Source organism: Athene noctua, chromosome 4, assembly GCF_965140245.1.
Source record: "Athene noctua chromosome 4, bAthNoc1.hap1.1, whole genome shotgun sequence".
NCBI classification, from domain to species: Eukaryota; Metazoa; Chordata; class Aves; order Strigiformes; family Strigidae; genus Athene; species Athene noctua.
The window spans coordinates 33,221,539-33,246,872 of NC_134040.1; the positions used below are offsets into that span (position 1 = coordinate 33,221,539).

At 39.2% G+C, this 25,334-nt stretch overlaps 1 protein-coding gene across 5 annotated transcripts in view; it reads right to left on the reverse strand.

Annotated features, from left to right (window-relative positions):
- Positions 1-25,334, reverse strand: part of LIN54 (lin-54 DREAM MuvB core complex component) — a 41,415-nt gene that overhangs the window by 13,595 nt on the left and 2,486 nt on the right. For 3 of the 5 annotated variants that reach the window (XM_074904919.1, XM_074904918.1, XM_074904921.1), the window contains exons 2-5: positions 11,118-11,845; positions 5,123-5,243; positions 2,099-2,244; positions 421-576 (exon numbers count right to left, since the gene is read on the reverse strand). In XM_074904919.1, the coding sequence (XP_074761020.1) occupies positions 421-576; positions 2,099-2,244; positions 5,123-5,243; positions 11,118-11,810 (1,116 nt within the window). In that variant the 5' untranslated portion in view covers positions 11,811-11,845. Of the gene's footprint in view, positions 1-420; positions 577-2,098; positions 2,245-5,122; positions 5,244-11,117; positions 11,846-25,334 lie in introns of those variants that run through there. The other 2 variants (XM_074904922.1, XM_074904920.1) reach the window with 2 other exon arrangements.

Below are 25,334 nucleotides of genomic sequence, written 5' to 3' on the forward strand. Positions count from 1 at the left end.
CAAGAACATGAACTCCACTGTTGCAAACCTCAGAAACACCTGGAAAGCAGCCCTTGCCAGTAGCACAGAAACACTGGTAGAAGAGAGAACAACACAAACAACTCATCCTTGTGTCACAGGAAGCCTTTCAGATTTGGGAGATTCAGTATACAGTGACAATAACTTGGACCAAGTAGGGCTTTCCAGGTTGGAAAGCTGCTTTCTAAAATCACACCCTCATGTATGGTCTTACAATGGCTTGTACCCCTTGACTGAAGAAGCACATCTTCCTCAGGGCAACGTTTTTTGTCAATTCTTAAGCAAGCACTATTACAAGAACACCTTGGGACTGACCACCGCCAATTTGCAGTTCAACATTTCAGTTTCCCTCAAGCGATGAGACAGAGACATGCTACAAGACAAAGGAAAGTCAGTCTGTACCTGGGCAGTTGTGTGGTTGACTATAGCCTTCCCAGGGGAGGAGGGTGCTGACTGCTGCACTGTGAGGATCTGCTGTCCTAACGCTACATTCAGTGGGACACCCACCGTCTTCTGGGGTGAGTTGGGAGGCTGGGAGGCCACTGACACCACTGTTAGCTGCTTGGCAAAACAAAGAAGCAGTTTAAATGTCTGCACAGGATAGAAGACCCTGTACATACACATTCTCCTCCTCATGAAAGAGCAGTCCTCCACCAGTACAAAGAGTTCTTTCTGTCAACAAGGGTGCTGTATTTAATCACAACTCACGTGGGTCCAACGTGCAATTGCTGTTGCACATAGACACATTAGAAACTTCAAGGCATTGGTTTCCAGCATCAAAAGGCCCCTGCAGAAAGCTAGCACAGCTTCTGGTTTTTGGTTTGGTTTGGTTGGTTGTTTTGTTTGTTTGTAAGGAAACTAGCCTACCCGAGCCTGAGCATTGTCAGGATGTTTTTTTCAGAATAACAGCTTTATAATCAGTACCATGACTATTTCACCAGAAAAGGAAATTTTAGAGGCGAGCTGTGAAAAGCAAACCAAAATAATCTCACCTCATACTACTGATTTAGCCAAAGTACAAGAACACCGGTATTTTCAAATCTACTTTCCAAATTCCTGTAGAGATCCAGTCTTCTGACCACATTTCTGCAAAGTGCTCTATTCTATATAGTCACACCCTTCCCACGGTTGGTTTTCTACTTTTTGTTCTAAACTTCATTTGTTATGTTTTAAGAAAACTCCCAATTTTTGAAACCATTTGTTTTTAAAAGATATTTAGAATTACTTATCTATAGTAAATTCAAGATGCCTAAGGAACCTTTTTACCCCTACTCACTGTTAGCTTTGCTTCTAGATTTATATTTTGTTTACTTCTTTATCATGTTGCTTTCCTCACTAATAATTTTCAAACACAAGTCCTTCACTCCATTTGTACCTTACATAGGTAAAGCACAGCCAAACTAAGAGAATTCTTTTATGCTAGCTTTTATACACAATACTTTGTTTGCATGCACTATGCATCTTGCCTCCCCCTGGACTCTTCCTTTCTCCAGCAACATTTCTCTTCTCAAGAAAATTTTATGAAGTCTAAAATAGAAGCATCACCATGATGCTTGTCTGTAACAGTTTACAATGGACGAGTTACCTTTTTATTGACCTCCTGTGCCAATCTCCAGCCCTGCATTTGTCAATGACCACTGCAAATCTCATTTACTTCAGACATGATTAGAGAAGACTAAATTATTTATGCGGTAGCAGGCAACAGTTAATAAGTGCTGACCTATTAACATTATTGAGGTCTCCTCTTAAACAGTCTGATGACATTTTATGAAGGTATTAAAAAAAATACTGCTTGACCACTTGGCTAAGAGAGAACAGCCACTCTTGGAATGAATGCTTAGGGAGTGGCAAGAAATAGCAGGAATGGGAAACTAATGCAGTAATGCATATTTACTTAAGCCACAGTAAGGGAGCCAATTGCAAAAAATCTAACTTAGGCCATTACTGCAGAGCATCATGATGTACAGTGGAGCCTCTGGACTGTCGGGATAATAAACAGCTTGCAGCAAAGGCTGAGAGTGCTCTGTTCAGATCACTGTGCAGGAGGGACAGAAGGTTGCAGCCAGAATCGGGTCCTTACCTTATTAGGGGATTTGAGTGGTGAGATTGCTATTTTATTTGGTGTCTGTTGTGTTGTTGTACTCAGAGATGATCCAATGACTCCACTCTCAGAGATTGTTATTGTCTTTGGTGGTGTTCCTGGAGCAGACTGTGAAAGAACCCTACCTACAAACAATGCAAGATACCATCAGCTCAAGTTATTCCTGTTTATGTTAACTTTTAAAGCAATGTTTTCTCCGAACATCCTGCAATTGATCCCTACTTCTGAGAGTGTATTACCTGGTAGGAGGAACATCAGCATTTTTAAAGTTAGATTTAGCAACAAAGAGAAAATAATTGACATCATTGCAAACAAAAAGACTTGGGCTTAAAAAAGCCAAAATAGACATTGAGCTGTCTGTGACATTCAGCTGAAAATTTTTTAAAGCCAGGACAGCATCCTGAAGCATGCAGCACTCCAATACACCTGCGCTGAGCACAAACACCCAGCTCACAGTTTCCCAAGAACTCCCTGGGCTGCTGCAATGTACAGAGAAACTGAGCATCTGTGGGGGACTACTTCCTTTTAAAACCTCAGCCATCAGAAACAATCGGTGTTATAGTGACCAGAAAAAAGGTGTTTGGTCACAACTATGCTCAACTCTAAGTTTGGTGGTTTTTTGTTTGTTTGTTTGTTTTTCTCTATGTGTTGGTGGTGGTATTTTTCATTGCCTAACAGAATATATGGCGATATGTGTGGTGTAAACAAACTATCTGCTTTTAGAGTAGCACAAAAAGTTAAACAGCAAAACCAACATCTCCAAATCATGAAACTGGTCTTAGGAATACTGCAAAACTCCTAGAGTGGAAAACAGATTTTTAATTTTTTTCTTCCACACTTCTTAGTTTCTTTCCAAAGAGTACTTGACCACTGAGCTTTCCTCTGCTGCACTTTGGCTCAGACTCATTTCTGTCACAGTTTCTCTGTCACCCATTCTCTTGTACTACATTTATCAAAATAAGAAACAAACACACACCAGAATAACTTTTCCATCCAAAACCAACCAGTGGCATGACAATTAAAGAAACTGGAACCAACAAGAAAAAGCATCATCCTCATGGAAAGCTGCCTTCCTTACATGCTCTAAAGTTACCTTCACTTTTGAGCAGCCTAAGTAACAGCAAGCAGCTGCTAAAGCCACATGCAACCTGAAAAAAGTCAAAGTCTCTGGGAATTTCACCATCTACAGTATTCAGGGTTCTGAGTCTGTTTTTTCTTGATGACAGCTTTCCCTTTCTCACTACATCCCTTTGGCATCAGCTTCCTAAACAGAAATCTGTCTGCTTGTATTGACAAGTATCCCAAATTTACAACTTCCACCTCAGTTTTCAGAAATTCTCAAGCAATTAAAAATATTTAACAGATTCATAAAAACAGTCATTCAAGATCAAAAGACAACACACAGATGTTACACATTACCCAAAGTGATGTCAGCCTCTCAAAGCTGTCAAGCTGTGGTGGCTGTTTGGGATGGCAAGAAGAAAGGCAGATCTTTAAAAAGATTTCCATCTCAATTAGCATCACCTCCCAGTGATACTTCTCTCACAGGATTAGGGAAAAGGTACTACTGATTTTCCAAGACATTGATTTAAAAGCTGGAAGTTTGTTTATTTTATAACATAGCTGCTTGTCAATATTATGTAGGTATGTTTGGATCTGGACCTGGATTTGGATCTGGAGGCAGCAAACTTGAAAATTCTTGTACTGTTTCTGTTGGGGGCTCCTTACTGATCACCGGTTCTCATGTGTTGCCAGATGAAAATGTATGGCAACTTCAAGTGGCTCATTTCAGGGATCATAATGTTTTGGGTAGGGTTTGGGTTTTTTAAAATATTTTTTGGTGTTTTTGTTTGTTTGTTTAAAACACACACAAACAGCTAATTCAAATATTTATAAACACAGTGAAGCAATTTTCTTATTCACAGGACTGTACATTTGGTAGGAAAATGTTTAAGAAAGGAGAAAAACTGGGGAGTGGGATGGGGAATCCCTCTTTCACCCAAAACATGAGTCAGGCTTCAGGGTGCAGGCAGCCTGACAACTCAAGGAAAAGATTATGTTTCAGTTATGTGTCATTCACTTTTATCTATCAAACTTCTGAATACAGGAGACAGTTGCATTCTTTTTAAAACCAGCTCAAGTCCCAGTTCTCTAAAGGCTTAACAAATTCGTTTAAATATGTGAAAAAGATTTTAAGCCTACTTGGGTTGGTCAGTCTGGAAGCAGCTGAAGACATCCTTCAAAGTTCCAAAGATGCCTCTGGTTTCCTACATTTTCCTTTTGTGATAATTTACATGTCTCCGATGTTACTGGCATAAATGCAATGATGCATCAGTCCCACTTCCATAATAAAAAATGATTACAATGTGAGTTTCTTTAATTTTGTTTGGTTTGTTGTTTTTCTTTTCTTAAAAGGACACAAACATAGATTTGTTTTCCAAAGAGACAAATGATTTCTTATGTGTCCTAATTACTTTCTTAGACTCTTCTGTGATGCTTATTTTTGAAGTAGGTGAGCAACAGAAACAACACAACTTTATTCTCTTTTTTTCAATCGTTTTTCCTGTTATTTCCATCTATTATATTTAAGTCCAACTATAAGCAGATTAAAGTAGTACAAGAGCGTGTGTCTCCTTTTTGCTCGATGTATTGATATAATGCATTTACAAATGCTTTCTGTTTATTGAGTAGCCTTTCCTCTGGCTGTGAGGTGTTTTTTTTTCTCCTCCCCAAAGTCCAGACAGTAAAAGCACCTTAGAGTAAAAGCTAAATGATCAAACTCTGCAGTCCCAAAGATAATTCTAAACAAGCAAAGTATAAAGGTACCAACAATTGAATTTATCTGCTTTGACCCACAAAGTTTTCTGCTGACATTTTGTTTTCAATTGCCTGAGGTACTTCAACAGAAACTACAGTAAAATCGAGACCAACAAATTTCTATCACCATCTCTTTGAACAGCCCTTAAGAAAAAGGTAAAGCAAAACAAGTCAAAGTAGTACAACCTGCAATGACTGGTGACACTTGAGTGGTCTGCCCTGTAACTGCTTTGCTATTGATTGGTTTTGCAAAGATTAGCTTGGTGATGACCGGACCTGAAGTTGGGGTTCGGGTCTTCTTTGCAATCTGAAAGATGAAGGAAAAAAGATCTAATGTAACTTGAGCATTTTGGATCTAAATTATTGTATTAAGTATGTTAGAAAATAAAAAGGGCAATACTCACACACATAATTAGAAGAATAATTGCTTATCTTGCATTTCACCCCCATTTCTCAATATGGAGAGAGAACTAGGATATCATCCCTGTCACTTCAGAAAACCAGCCACCAAAACATGATAGGCAAATCCCTCACAGCTTTTTTGTAAGAAATTGCTCTGTGTAAATATACCTCATCCTCAAGATGCTAAAATTATTTCTTACATGCCATTGGTCTATATAAAGAAGTTAAAATTAAATGCACAACTATCAATATTTGAAGCTTTAAAAAAAGTTCCTTCTTTTTCAGCCAACCATGACAAAACTAGTTCCTTGATTGATTTGAAAACTACTGCTCTGAAACATCTCTTGACCTATTCTGACATAGCAGCACACTTTTAATCCTGCAAATGGGGAAACAGCCTTCTTCAAGAGTTCTCAAAAAGTACGTGGACCATCAGTCCCCGCAAGTTTTAGGTACTCACTAGCCAAGAACAATTTAGCTATATCCAGGCACAATGGAGTCTTTTTTCCTTCCGTCATCCAGTCTCCGGAAACATAACTGAATCAGGAACATGTATGTGCAATGTGATGAGACAGATCACTTGAAATCTTTATAATCAGGGTTTTAAAGTCTTCAGAGTTTTAAACAAGACTCTTTTCCACACTGACAGAAGTTAACTACCAGGTGCTTTTATCCTAATAGTTTCTATACACCGGCATCCAGCTGGTGAATTGTTCAATTAAGAGGCTGACTTCTTTCAAAGACTGTTTTAACCTGCTGACTGCAGAGGCTGCCTGCATATGCGGACTATCACTAGAATCTTCCTCAAGTCTGAGTGACCACACTGTAAGGCACTACTCAAGCCCTTACACTTGCCCACCAACAGTCAGTTGGTGGGCACCAGCCACCAACTCCATCAACATCAGAGGTGTACAACATGGGCATCCATGTGGGGAGCCACCTCTCAAAGGCACAGAGCCACCTTAGTTACTCAAGTAGCTAACTGGAGAAATCTCACCAAGATGCAAAGATACAGAGATGACAGCTACTTTTAACAGTCTGAGAAAGTTGTGAGTGCTTAAATGAAGCAATTGAGTAGGCTGAATGTTATCGTTTCCTACACAAAACACTATTCATAGATTTGCTGACTGAAAACACCTCCTTTACAGTACAGTAATGCCAAAACATTTGAAGTGTTCGGTAGCACATTATGAATTCTCCAGCTGCCCCACAAAGAGCACGTGCGAGGCTGTTTCAGCTCCCAGCCCCAGACACACAGCACAGCCAGGGAAGCCAGGGCTTCCCACTGTTATGAAACTGGAGCCCTCCAGCCCCCCATGGAAAGCAAATGCTGACTCTGCATGCCAGAGCTGTGCCCAGCCAAGGGAAGCTGGCAATGAGCAGCTCTGATACCTGGCAGTGCCCAAAACCAGACCTCGTTTAAAGGAAGCCATGTGCTGCTCCACAGTTACAGTACAAGTGTTCCTCAGAGACCTTCCCCTCTTGCAGGTGAAGGTCATTTGCCCAAATATGCTGCACCCAGGCCATGGTAGCTGCTTTATAGGTGACATAAAACAGTCAAGGCTTAAAATGAAACAGAGAAGAAAAAAAACAACCACCTCCTCTTTTTGGAGATATATTAACAAAAACCTTGAAACATGCGGTGTTTAAAGAAGGAAGCTTTATTCAAAGCTCAGTTTAGAAATTTAACTTAAAGCCATTTTAACATTTCAAGGATTTAGTTGTTTTAGCACATACACACCTAACAGATGAGCAGGCATTTTATCAGTAAATTTGTTTGCAAATTAGCACACATTTTAATTTCTGATAAATTCTCCACTTTCATCTGCTTGATTTGAGATTTCTGTTCTGCTGAAATTAATCTTATCCTGCCATAAGGTATTACTGTAACTCAACTGCTTCTCTGTTGCTTTTACTCTCTGAAGTGAGGGCAAAGTCTGGCTCAGAACATGATCAACATCCAGTAGGAATAGACAGCTCTGGACAACAACAGTCGTCCCCTCGTACCAGTCAATAAATATGCTTAAATGACTTACATGAATACACATAAAATACTAGCTACCCATTAACATGAAATATTTCAGAAAAAAATTTAAAAGTCTCAAAACTATAGCTGGTCAACACAAGTAGTCCTGCTTCTCTACGACTCAATTTGAAACACCCTCCTCAGATAAATTTCTCCCCGATTTCTGGGTGAACTGTTGGTCTACAAAGAAGGAGGTCTAACAAAGAAATGAACCCCCCCAAGGCTTAGGAAACATGGTGTGGGGGCTTAGGCCCTGCCGGGACCGGAGACTATGTTGCTGTTGCCCCTCCCACACCCTCAGCCGGTCAGGCTGGAAGTGAGGCACAAACCCCAGGGTTGAAATAAGGAGAAATTTAATACAACAGTGTAATAAGCAATCTGAACAACAACAAACAACAGTAGCAGTGATAACAACAATAAACAGCAATAACAGTAAACAAGACAAAAGATATACAGAGAAATACCGCAATGGTTACAGACAGCTCGCTCGCGATGCTCCCCGCGACCAAAGCCACAAAGGAAAAAGTTCCCGTGCTCCCGAGGCCTGGACCTGAGGTCAGCATGGTATGAATAACCCGCCTGGAGATCCCTTCCCCCTCTCTGCTGGGGAAACTTAACCCTATCCTAGCTGAACCAGGACACATGGCAAAACTCAGATGTGGTTAGTTATAGGTGAGTAACAGCTGTTGGTCCCCAAAGTGCTGGCAGAGTACTCCTGCCCTTGCTTGCCAGATTTTGGCATTGGAGCTGATAACCCCAGCCACCTGTGAGAGCCTTCTAGGCAATGGTGGGAAAGTCACTACCCATTTCATTAGTGACTGGAGAAGCCAGAGGAAATAATCAAGATGACAGACTGCCGGTTTGATGCTTCAGAAAAATCAAGCTCTTTGGAGCCCTTTGCCATTACTTGTACTAATCACAAGAAGCTTAACATCACTGCTCTGCCTACATGGGCTAAACATGCTCCCCGCAAGTTACTTTGAATTAGACTGCAAAAGTATTTCCTGGAGCAACAAGCTCTTCCATAAGAAAATTATTGTATTTACAAACACACACCAACCGCCATCCCTCTAGAGAAGAGATTTATCTGCCAGCATCTTTATTTGAACGGTCAATTTATGTCTTCCTAAGCACTTTCCACTAAACAAGATGAACTAGCAAGTTTCTATGGCCCAACTTTGCTTTTAACTGTCAAACTCTGTTCTATTCATACAGAAGGCGGCACAGGCATACCTCACATTTACTGTTGGACTGCATACCCCCACAGTCAGCTATCACAAAGGAGCTAACATACTATATATGCAATCCACTCCCTAGATAAACCCATGGGAGCCTGTCCATGTAGCCATGCCCTATGTAATTTCTATTTGATAGAACATGAAAAATCAGGGACTCTAGAAATAGGAGAGCAGTGTACTTCAGAGGAGATGAAGAAACTGAGCTAGGAATGGGAGTTTGCTCAGAGGTTAGGGAGTGCACAAGGGCACTTTTCCATTATGAGATGAAGCCACAATGATGGCCTAGCAGTTGTCTTGCCATGGTAGCAATGATGCTATGGACACGTAGATTTAACTGCTGAAATGCAGAACCAATTACCACATCAAGACAAGCTTAGCGACAGCAATGGTGATGTTTCTGGACATCTGGTTAAGAGTCATTTGCAAGGCCAAACTCCTGCTTAATGCACTTGGACTAAAGTAGTACACCAGCAGGCACACTGGCAAGCTAGAGCCCAAGGAACATTTTGCTCAATTCTATCAACTATGCCTTTTCTAAAGTGCTGAAATTTCAAATGTCACAACTGGATTACAGCAAGGCTAATTGAGTTTCTCTGATGACCTGCAAAGCCCCTATGACAGTGAGAATGTAAAGGGAACTAAAAGATGAGTTGATAAAAAGCTCTCTTCATCAATTCACTTTTCAGCACCAAGTCAAACTGCTGTGCTGCCTTGCATCTGAAATACTCGGTTCACAAACCCAGAAGGAGGTAAGTTACACAAGACTATTGGGAGGCATTCACAGCTTCCTTTTCTCTTACTGAAAGGTTAAGAGGCTTGTTCAGGATAACAGGGTAAATGCATGACTTCATTTTCTAAGCTAGGGACTCAAGGCATGGGCTACTAATGATAGCATAGACCATGAATTTCTTGCCTAGCCTCATATATCCCTCTGATACTTCACTAATATCTTACAGGGAAAAGCACTGTCTAGGAAGTGCTAATGTAATTATCTTCCTTGCAGTACCAGGTACTTAGAACCACTAAATGCTGCCTTCTTGCTTTGCATTTCTATTTCCTCCTCTCCTTATAGGAAAAAAAGAATGCCAAGTGTTAACAATTCAATCTGTTTTGCAAATGAAAGCAAAGGTTTAATAAAGAGACCACAACAACGCAAATTTACTCAAACTGCAATTAACTAGATTTATAAATGGATGCAAGTCCATTTGTAACAGCTTCTATTAAGGAACCTGTAGAATTCCTAATGACAAACAGCAAAGGTCAATTGCCAAGTCACTGTTTTTCAGTCACTGAAGGTACAGGTCATCTCATGCAAGAATAAGTAAATCACAGCTAAGTAATTCTCCTCAGTTTCCAGTATCTGTCACTTGGCAGTAAGTGACTGAAGCCAACTAACAGGAACTGATACACTCTTAAACATTTCTGTTCTGAGTCAAAAGCAAAGGCTTTTTTTGAAAGCTATAATGACAATCATGTCATTAATGATCAAGGTACAAAAATAAAAGTCACTTAAGAAAATGGATACATTTCAAACAACTATTATTAAACACGTTTTCCACTGGTATGATGTAGCAACAAAAAAGGAGAAAGAAATCAGTTCAGGGATCATCTGCAGCTTTAAAACATCTTGAGAGTAGCTCACATTTGCTTGCCACAAAATACTAGTTGGGAAACTTACCACTCAGCTAAGTCTGTAATTTTTCATGTGAAGCAAATTAATTTTTAGAAGCATACTTAAATTTCTCATTTTGTTTAGACTGTAAAATAAATACCCTGCATTGAGTTCTACTTTTCCTTCACTGTCATTTCTGCCTCACTGCCAACTAGAACAAAGTCACTCACATTTAGTTCTGCCATATACCAGATGAACATCAGACCCTTTGGGTCATAACCCAAGTCTTTTCAACACATTTTCAGATCCCAGTAGATTCTCTATGGTTTCAAATATCTTGAGATTCATGCCAGAGACTGGGAACAAGACCTTCAAGTGTCCAGCTTACGATAGCATCTAGTCTATCAGTATCTATTAACAAGCTTAATTATATTTGAGGCACATAAGATATAGATGTTCTTTTTGAAATGATGGAAGGTTTTTTTCAGAGCGCTTATTTAAACAAACTAAATGGCAGAAGCTACTCTTTCATACAGAGTAAAACAGTGTACACTTTGAATAAAGAACAGGCATCTAGAATTCAATTCTGTCTTCCTGAAAGCATGTAGAATTATTTCTTATAAAATGAAAATAATAGGAAAATTCTCTTCAATTTACTGAATTTTAATAGTGCACTTTCTCTGGGGCAAATCCTAAATTTCTAGACAGTAGCTAGAGGTAAAGGGCATAAAATGGTAAAAGCATCCACAGATGAAAGCATGGGCTAAGAGCAGCATTGTATTTTTAATACAAGGAATAAATGCAAAGGCTAAAAGCAACCATGTGTCAATCAGTGAAGGAAATGGACAACAGTTGAAGCAACAAAATTGTTTTTAGATGTCTCATCAGTGTAACTCACTTTACCTGTACTGTTTTTAACTGCTGGGTCTGCAAAACAGAAGGCTGAGCCGCAGTGTTTATCAGCTGACTTCCTTGCGTCAAAGCTGAGACACCAACAACAGGTTTCACTTCTGACCGACCTCCAATAACAACTTTGATCTGCTGGCCTTGTACCTTGGAGTCTCCACCTTGGGCTTGGGATGTGGCCTTCTGTGCCTGCGGGAGTTGGCTGTGGGGTAATGCTAAAACAATAGGTTGGCCGGACTTGCCCAAAGTTGTTACAATTAGTTTTTGACCATCTGGTTTAATACTCTGATTGCCTATTTTAATATCGGCAGTTTTGTTCAGAATAATCTGATTGGCTGATATAGTGACAGGGGTCTGAGCACCAAGTTTATGGAGGCCGCTTGAAAAGGTAGGCTTTACTACTGCATTCACATCAGCTTTTGGGGTTGTAGTATTCACTGTTGTGTCGCTTGAGTGGTTGCTGGGTGCTGTAACCGATTCTGTGGCGACAGTGACTGTAGTTGTAGCTGAGGAGTCGCTAGTGGAGCTTATGCTCACCATTTCTTCCAGTTCTGTTTCCATGGGAATAGAATCTCCCATAGGTGATGACACGATAACTGCCTCGATGCTGTCGTCTTCCACAAGAGTTATACCAGTGTCCATTATTTCCTCAGGGAGCAAGTTGTTGACTTCTGCTGAAACCACCTCCATTTTAGCAGTTGTGGCAGTGATGATGGGAGCAGGTACTGCAATAATATTAAAAAAAGTTATTGGCTTCCAAAACCCCATAATTTTCAAAGCTTTATGAATAATATTACCAAGTAAGAAAATGTAGCAGCAGAAACTTTTTCAGACTGAAGCTATTGTGCATGCGCAGGAGGGATATAATGAAAAAATTGTTATCCAAACCTAACACATTAAGCTAAATTTACTTGCAGTAAGAATTTATATCAAACCTCTTCAACACTATCCATTGAAGTCAAATCAAGGCACTAACTTGCTGCGGATTACCAGTCCACCCTTGACAACACAGTACACAAAGCAGTAGTGTTCCCTCCCAAAGATACAGGCACCTTGTTCACAGACATTTAAGCTTACTGAAATAAAGCGAGAGTGAAACAGCTTTAAAAATTCAACAGATGATAATGGCTTTTCTCATACATGTCAACACTGATTAGCAGGTTATCTTGCCTCAAGGGGCTTGTTATCCATACCAGATGTAACAGGTGTTAATTTTTACCAAATCTTCATTTTAGAAATCTCAGAAAACCAAACAGCTGCTTAGTAACAGGCAGCTCACTGTTAAGTTAACCCCATAAGCTCAATCAACAGCCATGGACCAAGCCAAAGTCCTGCCTTTCCAAAATGAACAGATAATTCCTCTATGCTGGCCAGGAAAAGAGCAGGTCAATATTTTTTTCTCATTACTCACAAGAAAACATAATTCATGATTAATCTGAAACTTGTTCTAAACACAAAAGAACATGCCATCTGAAAGAAAACAGAATTTTTTAAGCTGACTAGTAAGAGTGACCAATTTATATGAAAAAACCCTACAATGAGATTCAAAGCCAGAGTCACTTCCCACTTGAGAAACCTTAAAGACATTGCTGTAAATGGTTATGTATATCATTCCCATTAAAACTGTATCACTGTCAGAGGAGGAAAACCAATCAGCTTAATAAGGTTTTTTCCCCCCATTTCCTGACCCCATCAGCATGCTTGAGCACTGGACAGGCAAGCACACTGCATGGGTATGTGTACACACTCTCAAGTACTCATAAGCTCAAGAGGGTGGGATCCTTGAAAATTCAGTTTACTGCTTGCTAGGAAAAGCAGAGCTGAGTTATTTGTACTAAGTGACATTCATAATTACAAAACTGTGTCACTAAAAACCACTGACCAAACGCTGAGATGACATTGATTCCTCTTAAGTCACTGTGGTTACACTTTGCAAAGCAGTTAACTATAGAAAAACTGCATTTTGCCCACAAGGTAGAAGGATGGGGAAAAAACCTCTACTGTAATTTACCCAGTTTCCATGCCAAGCTTGGCTTGCTCCAGCACAGCCTTCCTGATCATGAAGGGTGCCATCCCGATTCCCCTCACCTCCAGAATACAAGCCATACTAAACTGTCACGATACTCAAGAAGCCTGAGCTGTGAAAGAACTTGTTCAGATGACTGATGGTCAAACTCACACAGAACTCACTTATTGGCAGGCATTTAAAGATACAAAGTCATCTGATGTCACTGCCAGAAATACCTCCTTTGGAAAGCATCTGTCCCAAAGTAACGCCAGTACAGTTTGCAGTGATGCCAGTCCTGGTAACCAGTGCTAGACAAAACAGCTTACCCCTAAGGACACATTAGTAATAGTATCATATTGTTGTCTTAAAGTCAAATTGGTTAACTGCACAATTACACAAAAAGATTATACAAAAATAGGATTAGTAAAAGCAGACTGTTTCAGCATATGCTAAGGCCACTAGCTCTCCTGAATTGTGTTGCTTCATCATCTCCTCAACCACCTCCATGGGCTTGTGTATTAGATATTACAACTTTGAACTATTTCGGACAAAAAAAACCCCAAACAACCACCACATCATCCTGTTTGATACTGATAAGCACAAGGCTTGAACCCAGAAATTAGACTCCTAGGGTCAACTGTAATCCAAATGCTGATTGTCTCCATGTTTGAAAAGGAGGGAATCATGTAAGTCAGTGGAAAAATCACCAGATTTAATAATGACAAATAATTTAAAATCATTTACTTCTGGTTTGCATTTGTACATGTTATTCCTGAAAAGAAAGGTCATTCTTAGTATCTTTTAACAGTATTTACATATATTTAACTAGTTATACTGCTCAACAGTTACTTATATTCTTCATTCTCAGCATTTGGTTATGTTACAAAGCAGTAAATGGTTAAATAGTTGAAACGGTTATTAAATCTAGTTGAAATGATATTTATATTAAAATGCAGTCAGGGTTTTTTTAAACAGCTTTCTGACTTCAAACAAGCCACTTCCAAGTCAGAATGCAGAAGGAATATAAATACATTACATCGAGTCTGGAGTCAGTAACTGACAAGTTACATTACATGGTTACTGGATTAACAGCTTACACATTGGAAGATTTTAGTTATTAGGTCTCATTATTTTACAGTATTCAAGCTAGCGTCATCAACAACAGTGAGAAAAGAACCACAACACAACCCACTCACTGTATTTCTTCATTGCTTATTGGATATCACTGAAATAGATACATGAAATGCAACAATGAATGTCTCATCCTAGCTGCTGTCGTCAAAGGCAGGTTCAGCATCCCAGCAGATTTTACTTCTGAGTTTTTAGACAGGATTTCTCAACCATTCAGCTGTTCATTTTTTTCTAATGCTTTTACACCAAACACACATTTTCCATTTTTCCAGCTCCTCTACTGAAGTGATTTCCAGAAGTAAAAGCATGTCAATTTCTTTTAAGATTTTAAAAGCTTGGAGATTTTCAGGACAGGGTAGATAATTATTTTAACTATGTTAGAAAATTCAAAAGTTTGCTTCACTTCAGCAGTTATGCTTTGAGTCACTTGATAATGCAAGACCTGTACTGACAACCCCCCAAAAAGATGCATTGGTGTTTACACTTATTGAACTCAAAACTTTAAGAAAAAGATAATCTAAGGAAGTGGATAAGCACACTATCAGACTGGGAAACTCCACAAAAATTGTAGGATCACATTACTAAATAATTTTAGCCTACAAAATAATGTCCAGACAATTAAATTAAAAGCTCAAGAAGAAATTCATTTAATGAAGATTTGTTTAAAAAAAGACAATCCCAGCATAGCTCAGGACACCAAACCAGACAAACACATAAAAAACATTAGGGACTAAAGCATATTGCTAGCAAAGTCTTGGGTCAACAACTCTGGAAAATGCTGAGTACTGTTAGGAGGAGGACAGGGACAAAGGCTCAGCTTGAGTGAACCACCTCTGATCATGTTATCCATAGCACAGATTTCTATATTTGATATTAATAAAGAATAATATATATATATAATGTCATAATGAGTAAAGGAGAGTTATAAGGAAGAGGATAAAGAATGACATTACTGTTGGCAAATATACAGAATGGTGCCTGACAAGATACCTGTGAACTTTGATCTGTTTTTTTCCTGTTCTGTCACTAGTATGTCTGCAGAATCTTGAAGAAACTAATACTGTTAGTGTTGAGATCGATTTTGTCCATACCTTTTTTGATAAAACATGCAAAGCAGCCACACTAAACAGCAAAATCAAGAGAATCAATAAAGCACACTGATCTGCAAACAAGTAAAAATGCACAACATAACGCCTGTAGTTTATTACAGTAACTAACTGCATCTTATTACATCTCTAGAAACACCCCCATTTCACTAAGATCTGAATAGCTAACGTTTCAGTCTGTAACCATGAGCAATTTGAGTGCAGCACTTACACGAGCACATGTTACAAAATCATCAGTGCACGTACATACTGCAAGGAAAACTGTTCAGAAATTCCCATTACTTGGAAATAAGGCTGCTGAGACCAACTTGACAGGATGTCCTGGGATGGTACTGCATGTTAGCAAGATCATCACAGTGAAGCAGTGGACCAAGGGACTCATCACCACCTGTAGTCCCATTAGTGGTCCCCTTCCCCTTCGCAGTACAGCACAGGCTAGTGGTGCTCAGCCATGGGAAGATTGTGGTATAACTTGACAGCTTTAAGAACACTGGACAGACCTGCCTTAAGTCATTGGTAGTGTTAATTTTAAACTAAATGCTGAAGTGTCACTTTCACCAGAATATAGGGAAATCAAACCAGTAACAGTTTTTGCATGAGCACCTATCTTAAAGTGGAAAAAAACCCACCCCAAAATCAAAAGCTTTGTAAATGCTTTAAGTCCAGCATAGCTCCTAAAAATAGCAGGGATTCTCTTGGGATCAGTAAAACTGTTGATGAGTGCTAAGCAAATGCTACCTGAAACCAAGTATCCTTGCCAGATACAGCATCAGATAGTTCTTTAAAGCTGGGATAGATGCACACACTTAAGTGTAGCATTATTAAGAGACAGAAAGGGCAAATACTTACAACTTCCTGACTCAGGAACTACAAAGCCCCTTAAAATATGAGGGGGAGCAATGAAACACCACAAAAAAAATCCCTACCCACAAGAGGTCACCACTGGGGTGATCGTCCAGGAGACAAATCACATGGACATATCCAGCACATATGAAACTAGTTACTACATCACTAACCACAAGAAGGTGGAAATATGACCACGTCTTCATTATTACAATTTTCCTCCTGAGGGGTGTAATGCAGGACAGCTTTGCAGCTCCCCAAACCCAGAAAGTCATAATCCATGCATTAAGGGACTTACAAGTGACTCTACACACCTTTGGTGCTGCAAAAGGCCAAGTCTTTTCCAAAGATCAATAAAGTTAAGATGATGTTATTAGGTTTTAAGAGAATCAAGGCATATGCCTAATAATTTGCAAAGTGTAACGGAGAACACCAATAGCTGCAGCATCTCTGAAAGGATTTACCAAGCTGGGGGGGAACGAGGCTCGAAACTAGGGTAAGATGAATGGCACAAAAGTGGTAGAAAACAACCTAACAAGGAATTGTTCACTGCAAGTACAATGGACTCTAAGCACAAAGGTGGGGGGAAAGCCCAAAAGAATACAGTACCACCAGTTAGCCAATACAAAAGGGGTAACATTTGGCATTTCCATTGCAGAGACAAAAATGTGACACTACCATCACTTCTCTTCCAAATAAAGGTGGAGCAGGAGACTGTTGGCAGGCCATGGCTCAGATTTGAGGATTTTTAAACTCAGAAATCCCACAATATTCATAGGATATTACATTCATAAAACCATAATATTTCTCTTGACTATTGAAGGTTTAAAACCAACTTATTTAATTCCTAAATCCATCCATTAGGACAAAGGCAAGAGCCTTTGACATCAAAGGAAGTATGGGAAATATGGAATGGATCCTTGAAGATTTATCTGAGAAGTATGAGATGCTGTCAGCCACATGCAATCAGTTTAGGTACTTAAATGCTTTACAAATTTTCCAGCTTCTGCTTATCTGCCCTCTCCAACAGTGGTGATATGTAAACTCCTGAAGGCTGCAGAGCTGAAAAACTGATTTTTTTTTTTTTTTTTGGTCTATTAACACTTAGATTACGCAGTTTAAAATTACCCAGCCTCAAGTAGTTGGAAGCTGCAGCAAAAGAGATCCAAGTACTATCCAGTGGGAACACTGCAGGAGCAATTCATTCACCCGTTCCTATTTCCTTTCCTAACCTTCCAACTCTTGGAATGCAGTGAAAAAGCATCCTGCAATTATTCAACCATAGAACAGTCACTAAGCTCCCCATGCAGCTATCATTGATGTATAACTCTACAAAATATTGACAATAAGTAAAAAAAAAAGGGAACAAAAGATGCTTTGCAGACATGCTGTAAACATCTTTTACTTAAGTTTTCAAAAATTTGTGTCCCCTTGTCTACAAAACAGAATTTTTTTACAAACATATTGATATGAAATACACTGCCTTCACCACAAAAATCTTCAGCTGACCATACACAAAGCTTTAGAAGTGATGCATGCAGAATGACCACATCTTCTTCCTTCACCACAACCACTGTTACAATAAGACTCAGGTATCCTTTGACTTGTAACCGTCTTCTTCACATCAAAATTAATTATCACATACAAGGAATCACAGCATGCTGCCACAGAAATTAGATTACACACGCTGAGTACAAAATCATTTTTTACAATCAAAGTAACAAAGACCTTAGATATAGCAGAGAACCAAAAATCCTTAGTCAGAGAACATTTCAGGCAAAATGGAAGCTAGAGAGAAAGAGAAAAAATGCCACAATTAAGTTTTTGATGAAAGCAGCATGTCATACAAATTGTAAATGGCTGAATTACTTTACACGTACATATGAGTACATTGCTGGCTGAAAAAACAGCATCTTAAACCTCTCAGGTATCTAACTCTGGACTGGACAACCCCCTTTTCATCACAAGAAGAAAATACTACATTGCCAAATGTACCACCAATTATAAAACAACATTAGTAAGGAAGAACATTCTAGCCATTGGGAGGTACTGAGTAGTGTTACTGAAAAAAACCCAACAAAACTCCAAGCACTTGCCCAGAATCATTAGTATCTACAAAACGAAACCATTTAAAGATCAAATTACTTTCCTATGCATGGCTGACAGCTGTTACCTAACTCTCACATGCTTGTTAAATGTCCGTTAGGAAGGTGGAAAACCCATACCATTTTACTAATATTAGTCTGCATTTCAAATTTGCATAGACATCTATCTATCCCATAACCACCATTTGACACTTTCAGCATTTGCTATTTGTGGCTCACAGCGGCCAAAAACTTAAGACTTCCATGTTGTCCTGAAGAAGGACCAGGATCAGCAAGCTGATGATAAATCTGCTTCCCAAGGACAACTTAGTGCCCTTTAAGGGTCTAATCCTCACCAGTGCTAATTAAATTCCAGAGAGCACTGAAGAGCAAAGGCATTACTATTATGTGAACGATCTAATACTGCAGCGTTCTGCAGAAATAACATCAATATGCATAGATTTTTCAAATGACTGGCATGTCCAGGCTAAGAAGGCAGAACTAGAGAAGTAATGAAGATAGCAGTTTATGCTTTGATTACGAACAAATGCACAATGTTGACCACAGAAAGATTTTCCATACACATCTGTACATCCTCCTTTTCTCTTAAAAAGAAGCTATCATGGTAAGGTTAAAGTCTTAAACACTGCTTGTTTAGCGCACACCTTACTTTTAGCAACTTTCCAGGAAAGAATTGGAAATAACATTCATTGCAGTAAAACACTTCAAAGCAGTTCAGTTTGCTTTCTGTAACTGGAAACAATGTTCTACTTTCAAGCAGAGTTTCGTGCAAACTAAAAATAAAATAGAAATCAAAAATCAGAACATTTCACTTTACCACGCCCTTGGCTTGCATGCCAGTTTCAGTCATTTCCACAACACACTATAGCAGAAAAGCTGAAAAATAAAACTGCGCAGGTGTTACGATCATTAAATACATTCTGAAGGTGTTCACTGCCATGAACAATCCAGTATTTGAGTTTGTAGATTCCAGGGCCTTCACATTTAACAAAGCATTTCTAACCTTATGTTCTATGCAAGCTTTGTGGTGCGAGCAAAAGAAATAACCCCTAAAATAACTTCAAATTCTTTTGTTTTCTGCAGTGTTTAGGTGACCAAAATTAAAGCATTAAGAATCTGCAGTTAAAATGAATATATATGTAGTGATCTTAGCATGACTGAAAAAAAACCCAAAAAAACTTAATAGATGTGAAGAATACTTATCACTAGGCCCAAGAAATGCAGGTTTCAGTCTTCTAAATATATCTCGAAATAAAGGTCTTGCTTTCTAAATTCCAGAAGCTTTTTGAATATGGGGCTACTGAAGAATTCAGAACACGCAGCGATATCACACCAAGAACACTCTTAAAACAAGCCTGAAAACGGCCATCATAGGCTTGATACAGAGTTTCCCGTAGACTTTTAACAGGTGTTATCATATTGGGCACCTTTTAAGGTTAGGCTTGCTGCCACCAATTTTGGCAAGAGTGCATATTAGCGCTGTATTTATGAGCAAAGGTTCATCACAACAGAGTTGTAACCTACCAATTTTGAGACTTTGCAAATCATGAAGCACAATGGTTATGCGGTGCATTACACACATACTTCAGCAGCACTGCTCAGTTAGAAGGTACAATACAAAGTTCATTCTAACTGAAACAAAACCACATGCAACACTGATTTCAGTGAGGTATTTAATTACCAAAAATATGCTAATATGGCACAGAAAAAAATTTTGTTCAGAAAAGTTAATTTCTTGTGTGTCTTACAGAACCATATGATTCTTTTCAAAGTCAGGAGAACCCAAAGATAAAGCCAGATAAAAATCTAAGAGCATAAACTGCACTGCTTTCAGGCTAGTGCTGTTAAGATTTGGATAGCAGTGAACTATGTTATGGCCACTATTGCTTTTTAAGCTTATCCTAGAAATTTAGGTTGGCTTTCTTCATTTTTTAGTCCCATGGAGCATTGAAAGCAAAAACAGATCATCAGTTATATTGCAGTGATTCACCAGAAAACATGCTTCTAGCTGCAGATCTCAGTAGCTCTACCAGCCTTAAACATCACAACACTTAAGTAGTACAGAATATATTTACTTGCAGAAGGACCCAGTTGAAGATAAACAGCTTGCCTACAGGCAAACTGTGACAGGATTCAGATGCCAAAACACACTATTACTCCCTCCCCCTTTAATCTCTAGATAAAGCACCTCCATATTCCTCTTGGGAAAAACTTAAATAACCAAGATTGTACAATTGCTGACTGCCTTTGTGTAATTAAATTCCACATTAAGATTTTGAGTTAAGAGATCAATTCAACAGAAGTGGGAATTTCAATTAAACCTTCATGTCTACCCCAGAACCATGTGGGCCACATTAAGTGCAGGCTTTTCAGGCCTCTGAAGTCTCACTTATAACAACAAAAAAGTTGAAGAGCTTCTGAAACACAAACTGGGAAGTTCCGTTAGGTGTACATAAGAAAACCAACAGTTAAGCTTTTGGATAAGCACCTCAAAAAAAAAGGTCTTGCAGACAGGACTAGCCAGAGATGTGCCTTTCAGTGATTAGGACCACACCTTTTACAACCTTTGTTTTCAATATCCTGAAAGCAACATGGAGAGATACTTACTGTATCTTACTCTATCCCTGGAGATGCTTTATTCCAGACAGCATATCAAGGCCACCTGGAAGGAAGAGTTCTTTGTATGCACCCCCTGTGCTGCTCAATATACCCCTTTCTGTCCTCACAGGTTACCCTTCCTAGTTTGACTTCCATGACAAACATGCTCTACCACCAGTCGGAAAAATTACCACTACACTGTGTGAGTTGAAATGAATGCAGAAGGTTCACCTCATTCTCAGAATCAGCAAGAGAAGAAACCATTATATTCAAAGCCTTAATTGTGTTTTTCCACAGAAACAGTTTGGGGGTTTGGTTTTTTTTTGTTTTTTTTTTTTTTTAATGTTGCAAGATCACTTAGCTCATAGCTTCCCTCTTTACTATATATAAGACAACTCTGTATACACAAAGGAAGCTTTTGCTGTCAGTTTATAATTGGGGGGATTGGAGATTAAGAGTGTTGATTTAGGATGGGACACTGAAGCTGACTATAGTCTCAGCAGGTCATCTGCTGTGACTCAGCTGTCCCAGTCTACCACTACACTGTGCTAAAGCATCACATACCCCCCATTGAGATAGACACGCCCAAATCAGAGGGTGTCTCAGCACCTCAGTAAATTCCCCAAGAATTCGCTTAAGAATGCGCACTCAAACAGCTCTGTGTCAAACTGTACAGTCTATCAAAACCAATGGAACATCAGCAATATAACTTATAAGGGACGATGGGATGAGTTTGTGAAAAATTGTATAGCATCTGCATTGTTGAGGGTTATTATCTGGACAACTAAGAGATAACCCTCTTCTTATTTTCCCCAGGCATTCCTGTAGCAATGGTAAAAATTTGCTAGTAGCCTCCCTCTTTCATGTTTTCTGCTTCCCTCCTGGGAGAATCTATAGCTCATATGCAATTGTTGGGGTTTTTTTCCTCTTCACAGGAAACAGAAGTGAGAGTCTTTGTAGGTTCTAAATTGACTAGAGACTTGTTGGTCCCTTTGTTGCAGACAGCTCACAGCACTGGTACCAGAACTATTCCTTCCAAGCAGAAAAATACCCACTCTTCATTTAATCTTCTGGATGTTAAATGAGCAAGCAGAAGAAACTTCTTGCAAGAAAAGACTGAATACACTACATAAATATACAAGACTCATGGTTCCCACAGATTCTTGACTGCTTGCTAGCGTAAGCAACATAGAACAACTACAAAGGCAAAGCAGAAGCAAGTTACAGTGAAGAAAGTGAAGGTCACTCTTCTTAGCCTAAGTTGATTTCCAAGGGGAAAAAAAATCTTAGAGAAACAAGTAATTTTACTGGGTCATTTTATAAACAGAAGAAAATAAATAACATGCTAGTTCATCTCCTTGTTTGCTGTGTTCTCCATCCCTTTTTGCCGAGTACATACAAGCACACATCAACTATTCCAGGCAACTGCAATTCACAAGTATCAATGGCACAAAAAGATAGGAAACACAGTTCTTAAGAAACTCTTGACACTGTACATGTTTTCACTCATTGGCTAGAAAAACCTTCAAGAAGCACATGTATACCCAAGATTTGTCCCGTACTGCTGGCATATTATCAAATGAAAGACCACAACTGCGTGTAGGTGATTTTACTGTACTGCAATTCTCCTAATTAATTGCCATCCTTCAATTTTGCTACCATACCATTAATGGTTAAAATAGTGTCATTCACTTCATGCATTCCTCATTTTCATACTTGACACTATGTTTTGTCTCTAAAATGGAAAGGTTTGTCGTAAAGCAGTTACAAAATCACTCAGCACTGCATTTTTTAAAGTCTTTTGTTTAAGCTTACTGAGCTATAGATTGTCTTAAGAAACACGTCACAAAACGAAAAAAAGATTAATTTTCAAGAAAGCTACGATTATAACACCGGTAAGTGGAAAAATTAATCACCTAAGACTGCAAACTCACCATGTTTGCATATGTAACAGCAGAGTGAAAGCATATAACATAGTAACAAAATATGCATGTGAAACAGTCAAAATAATTTCCATCCTCTTTTTCGCTTTCTACAGAAGATATGGAGGCAGTTTGTCTGCATGGTTCCCAGAGGATCATGGTTCTAGATTTATCAAATCCAATACCAAAGGCAAAATATAGCAAGAAAAAAAACCCAACCTTACTCCTTATCAAATGCTGTAAGTATCCAGTCTTTTTGCATCAGTTACAAGGAATACTAAAAAAATATCAGGTGCTCTTCATCACAAATTTAACCGCCTCTAGTTTCAAAATTTAAAATAATAGTTCCCAAGACAACCATAACACACTCAACCAATGCATACTATTCCCTTCCCATTACTCTGCATTCTGTTAAGTGAACACTCCCTATGTGACACACCATACATATGTGTGCAGCATATCAGAGGAGGAGGCAAGGTAAACAAATTAGCAACTCCTATGTGTTTAAATTAACAGTTACCAAGTGATATGGACATTATATTACACAGTTAAGGTTTTGGAGGATTTTTTTTTTTTTCCATGGGAAGACAGATTAAGCTCATGTCACCACTGACATGTTTATAATAGAGGTGCTAGTTGTATACTTTTTGAGAATGGCTGAAGAAACACCAAACAAACCAACCACTTGCCCACATACCAGTTATGAGGAGATCCTTCTTCCCTTGGCATGTTTTGGGTAATTTAAGCTTCCGTTATAATTTTAAAAGGAAAACCAACAGCTAAAAAACCTTATCTGTCAACAACGCGGTAATTAAATACTAATAAAACAAGCACCTTCTACAATTTTTTATGATTTACTGTGAAAAACATCCTAGAAGTATCTTTATTGCACTGCTATTTGAAATAGCATCCTTTGCTACTCTGACCACTGCGTGGACATGATCAGCAGCATTACCTTCCTTATACTCAAATTCCCTGTGCATATTAAGCCAGTACTACTGCTAAAGCTCTCCTGTCCTCCTTTAGCATCTGCCTAGACAAAAATTTTCCCTCCTTGTGGTAGCAAACGTTTATGTAGCTGCAAGGGCAGGCCAGATGAAGGAACCAAGCCAGGTTACAGCTAGCCACCCAAACCGAACCATGGCCAGTCACTGTCCCCCTTTCTCCATGCTGCTCACACTGGTGTTCCATCCAGGAAGAAAACTACTCCACAGAGTAGCGAACAAATTCTGGTGGGTCAGCATGCTGAGACAGCTCAGTTCAAAGCTCAGTTCAAAACAGCACCAACAATTCAGCTGGGTCAGAGGGCTGCGGAAACCCAGGAACCTCCCTCCCCTCCCAGCCTGGCATCTATACTCCCTGCACAGAGGGAAAGGGAAGAGTATAACCAACTCCTTCAGTGGTGGCAGAATACTAGACTACAGCAAGCCACGTAGCTGCTCAAGTGCTTACAAAGCACAAAAAAACGGGAAAGCATAGAAGAAAAAGAAGCTGCCAAGGAAGAGCAGAGCCATCTTCCTCACCAGCAAAGCAGCAACAAGCACTCGTAGGATTATAGCAGTGCATGGCCACATCTTCTCCCAAATACATGGAAAAAAACACGGAAAGGAAGTAAAAAACTATAAAAGCCATTAGGAAAGTTCTGCCCAGAACTACAACAATTAACTAGATTTTAAAAAAGAAAGCTTTCACCTGTTTGCAGACTGTCTCCTGTTTCATTCAAATATTTGGGAGGGGGAGAACAGATTAAGCAATGCAGGCAGACCTGAGACCACTGGGAACTTTCTGATAAAAATAGAGAAAAAAAGCAGACCCTGAAAAACTTTTCACGGGAACAACAGATTCATCTAAAGAAGTTTGTAAAACATTCTTCAGATAGGCTTCTCAAGTCCATAGCAGAAACTGCTGTTACCCCAAAGAAAGAAAAAAAAAACACAAAACAAACAACCAGATCATAGAGATAGATGGCGATTGGGTATGTGCCTGGAACTTGTAGGACAGATCAAAGCAGAGCCCAAAACTAAGGAGATAACTCTCACATGGGTAGCAACATGTTCGATTGCAGAAGTACAGCTTGTGAAGGGGAACAATACACAAGTTGGAAAAATAGCCACTAATCTACATCCAGATCAGGACACATGGGAAACCCAAATCTCTTGAATCATGTAGCTATGCACCCCATCACTGATCAAAGGATTATTCCAGCATTCTCATTCTTCCTTGTGCAAGAAAATCTTTTATGTTTTCTAATGTTGTCAAGTGAGCAAGCCTAGTCACGGGCTGTACTGAAAGTCATATGTTGCTTACCGGTTTTCTAAGCAACTGAGGAAACCAAGCTACTCAAGTGTAAGGCCTGGCAAAATACAAACCCTTGAATCAAGAAACCCTTGAATCAGGAAACAGTTTCCCCTTCTTACTGGGAGCTCCTGCAGCTAAGAATAAAAATAACCCAAACCAACCATGAGTTTGTCTCCTAAGTACTCGTTATGAATGCCACCACT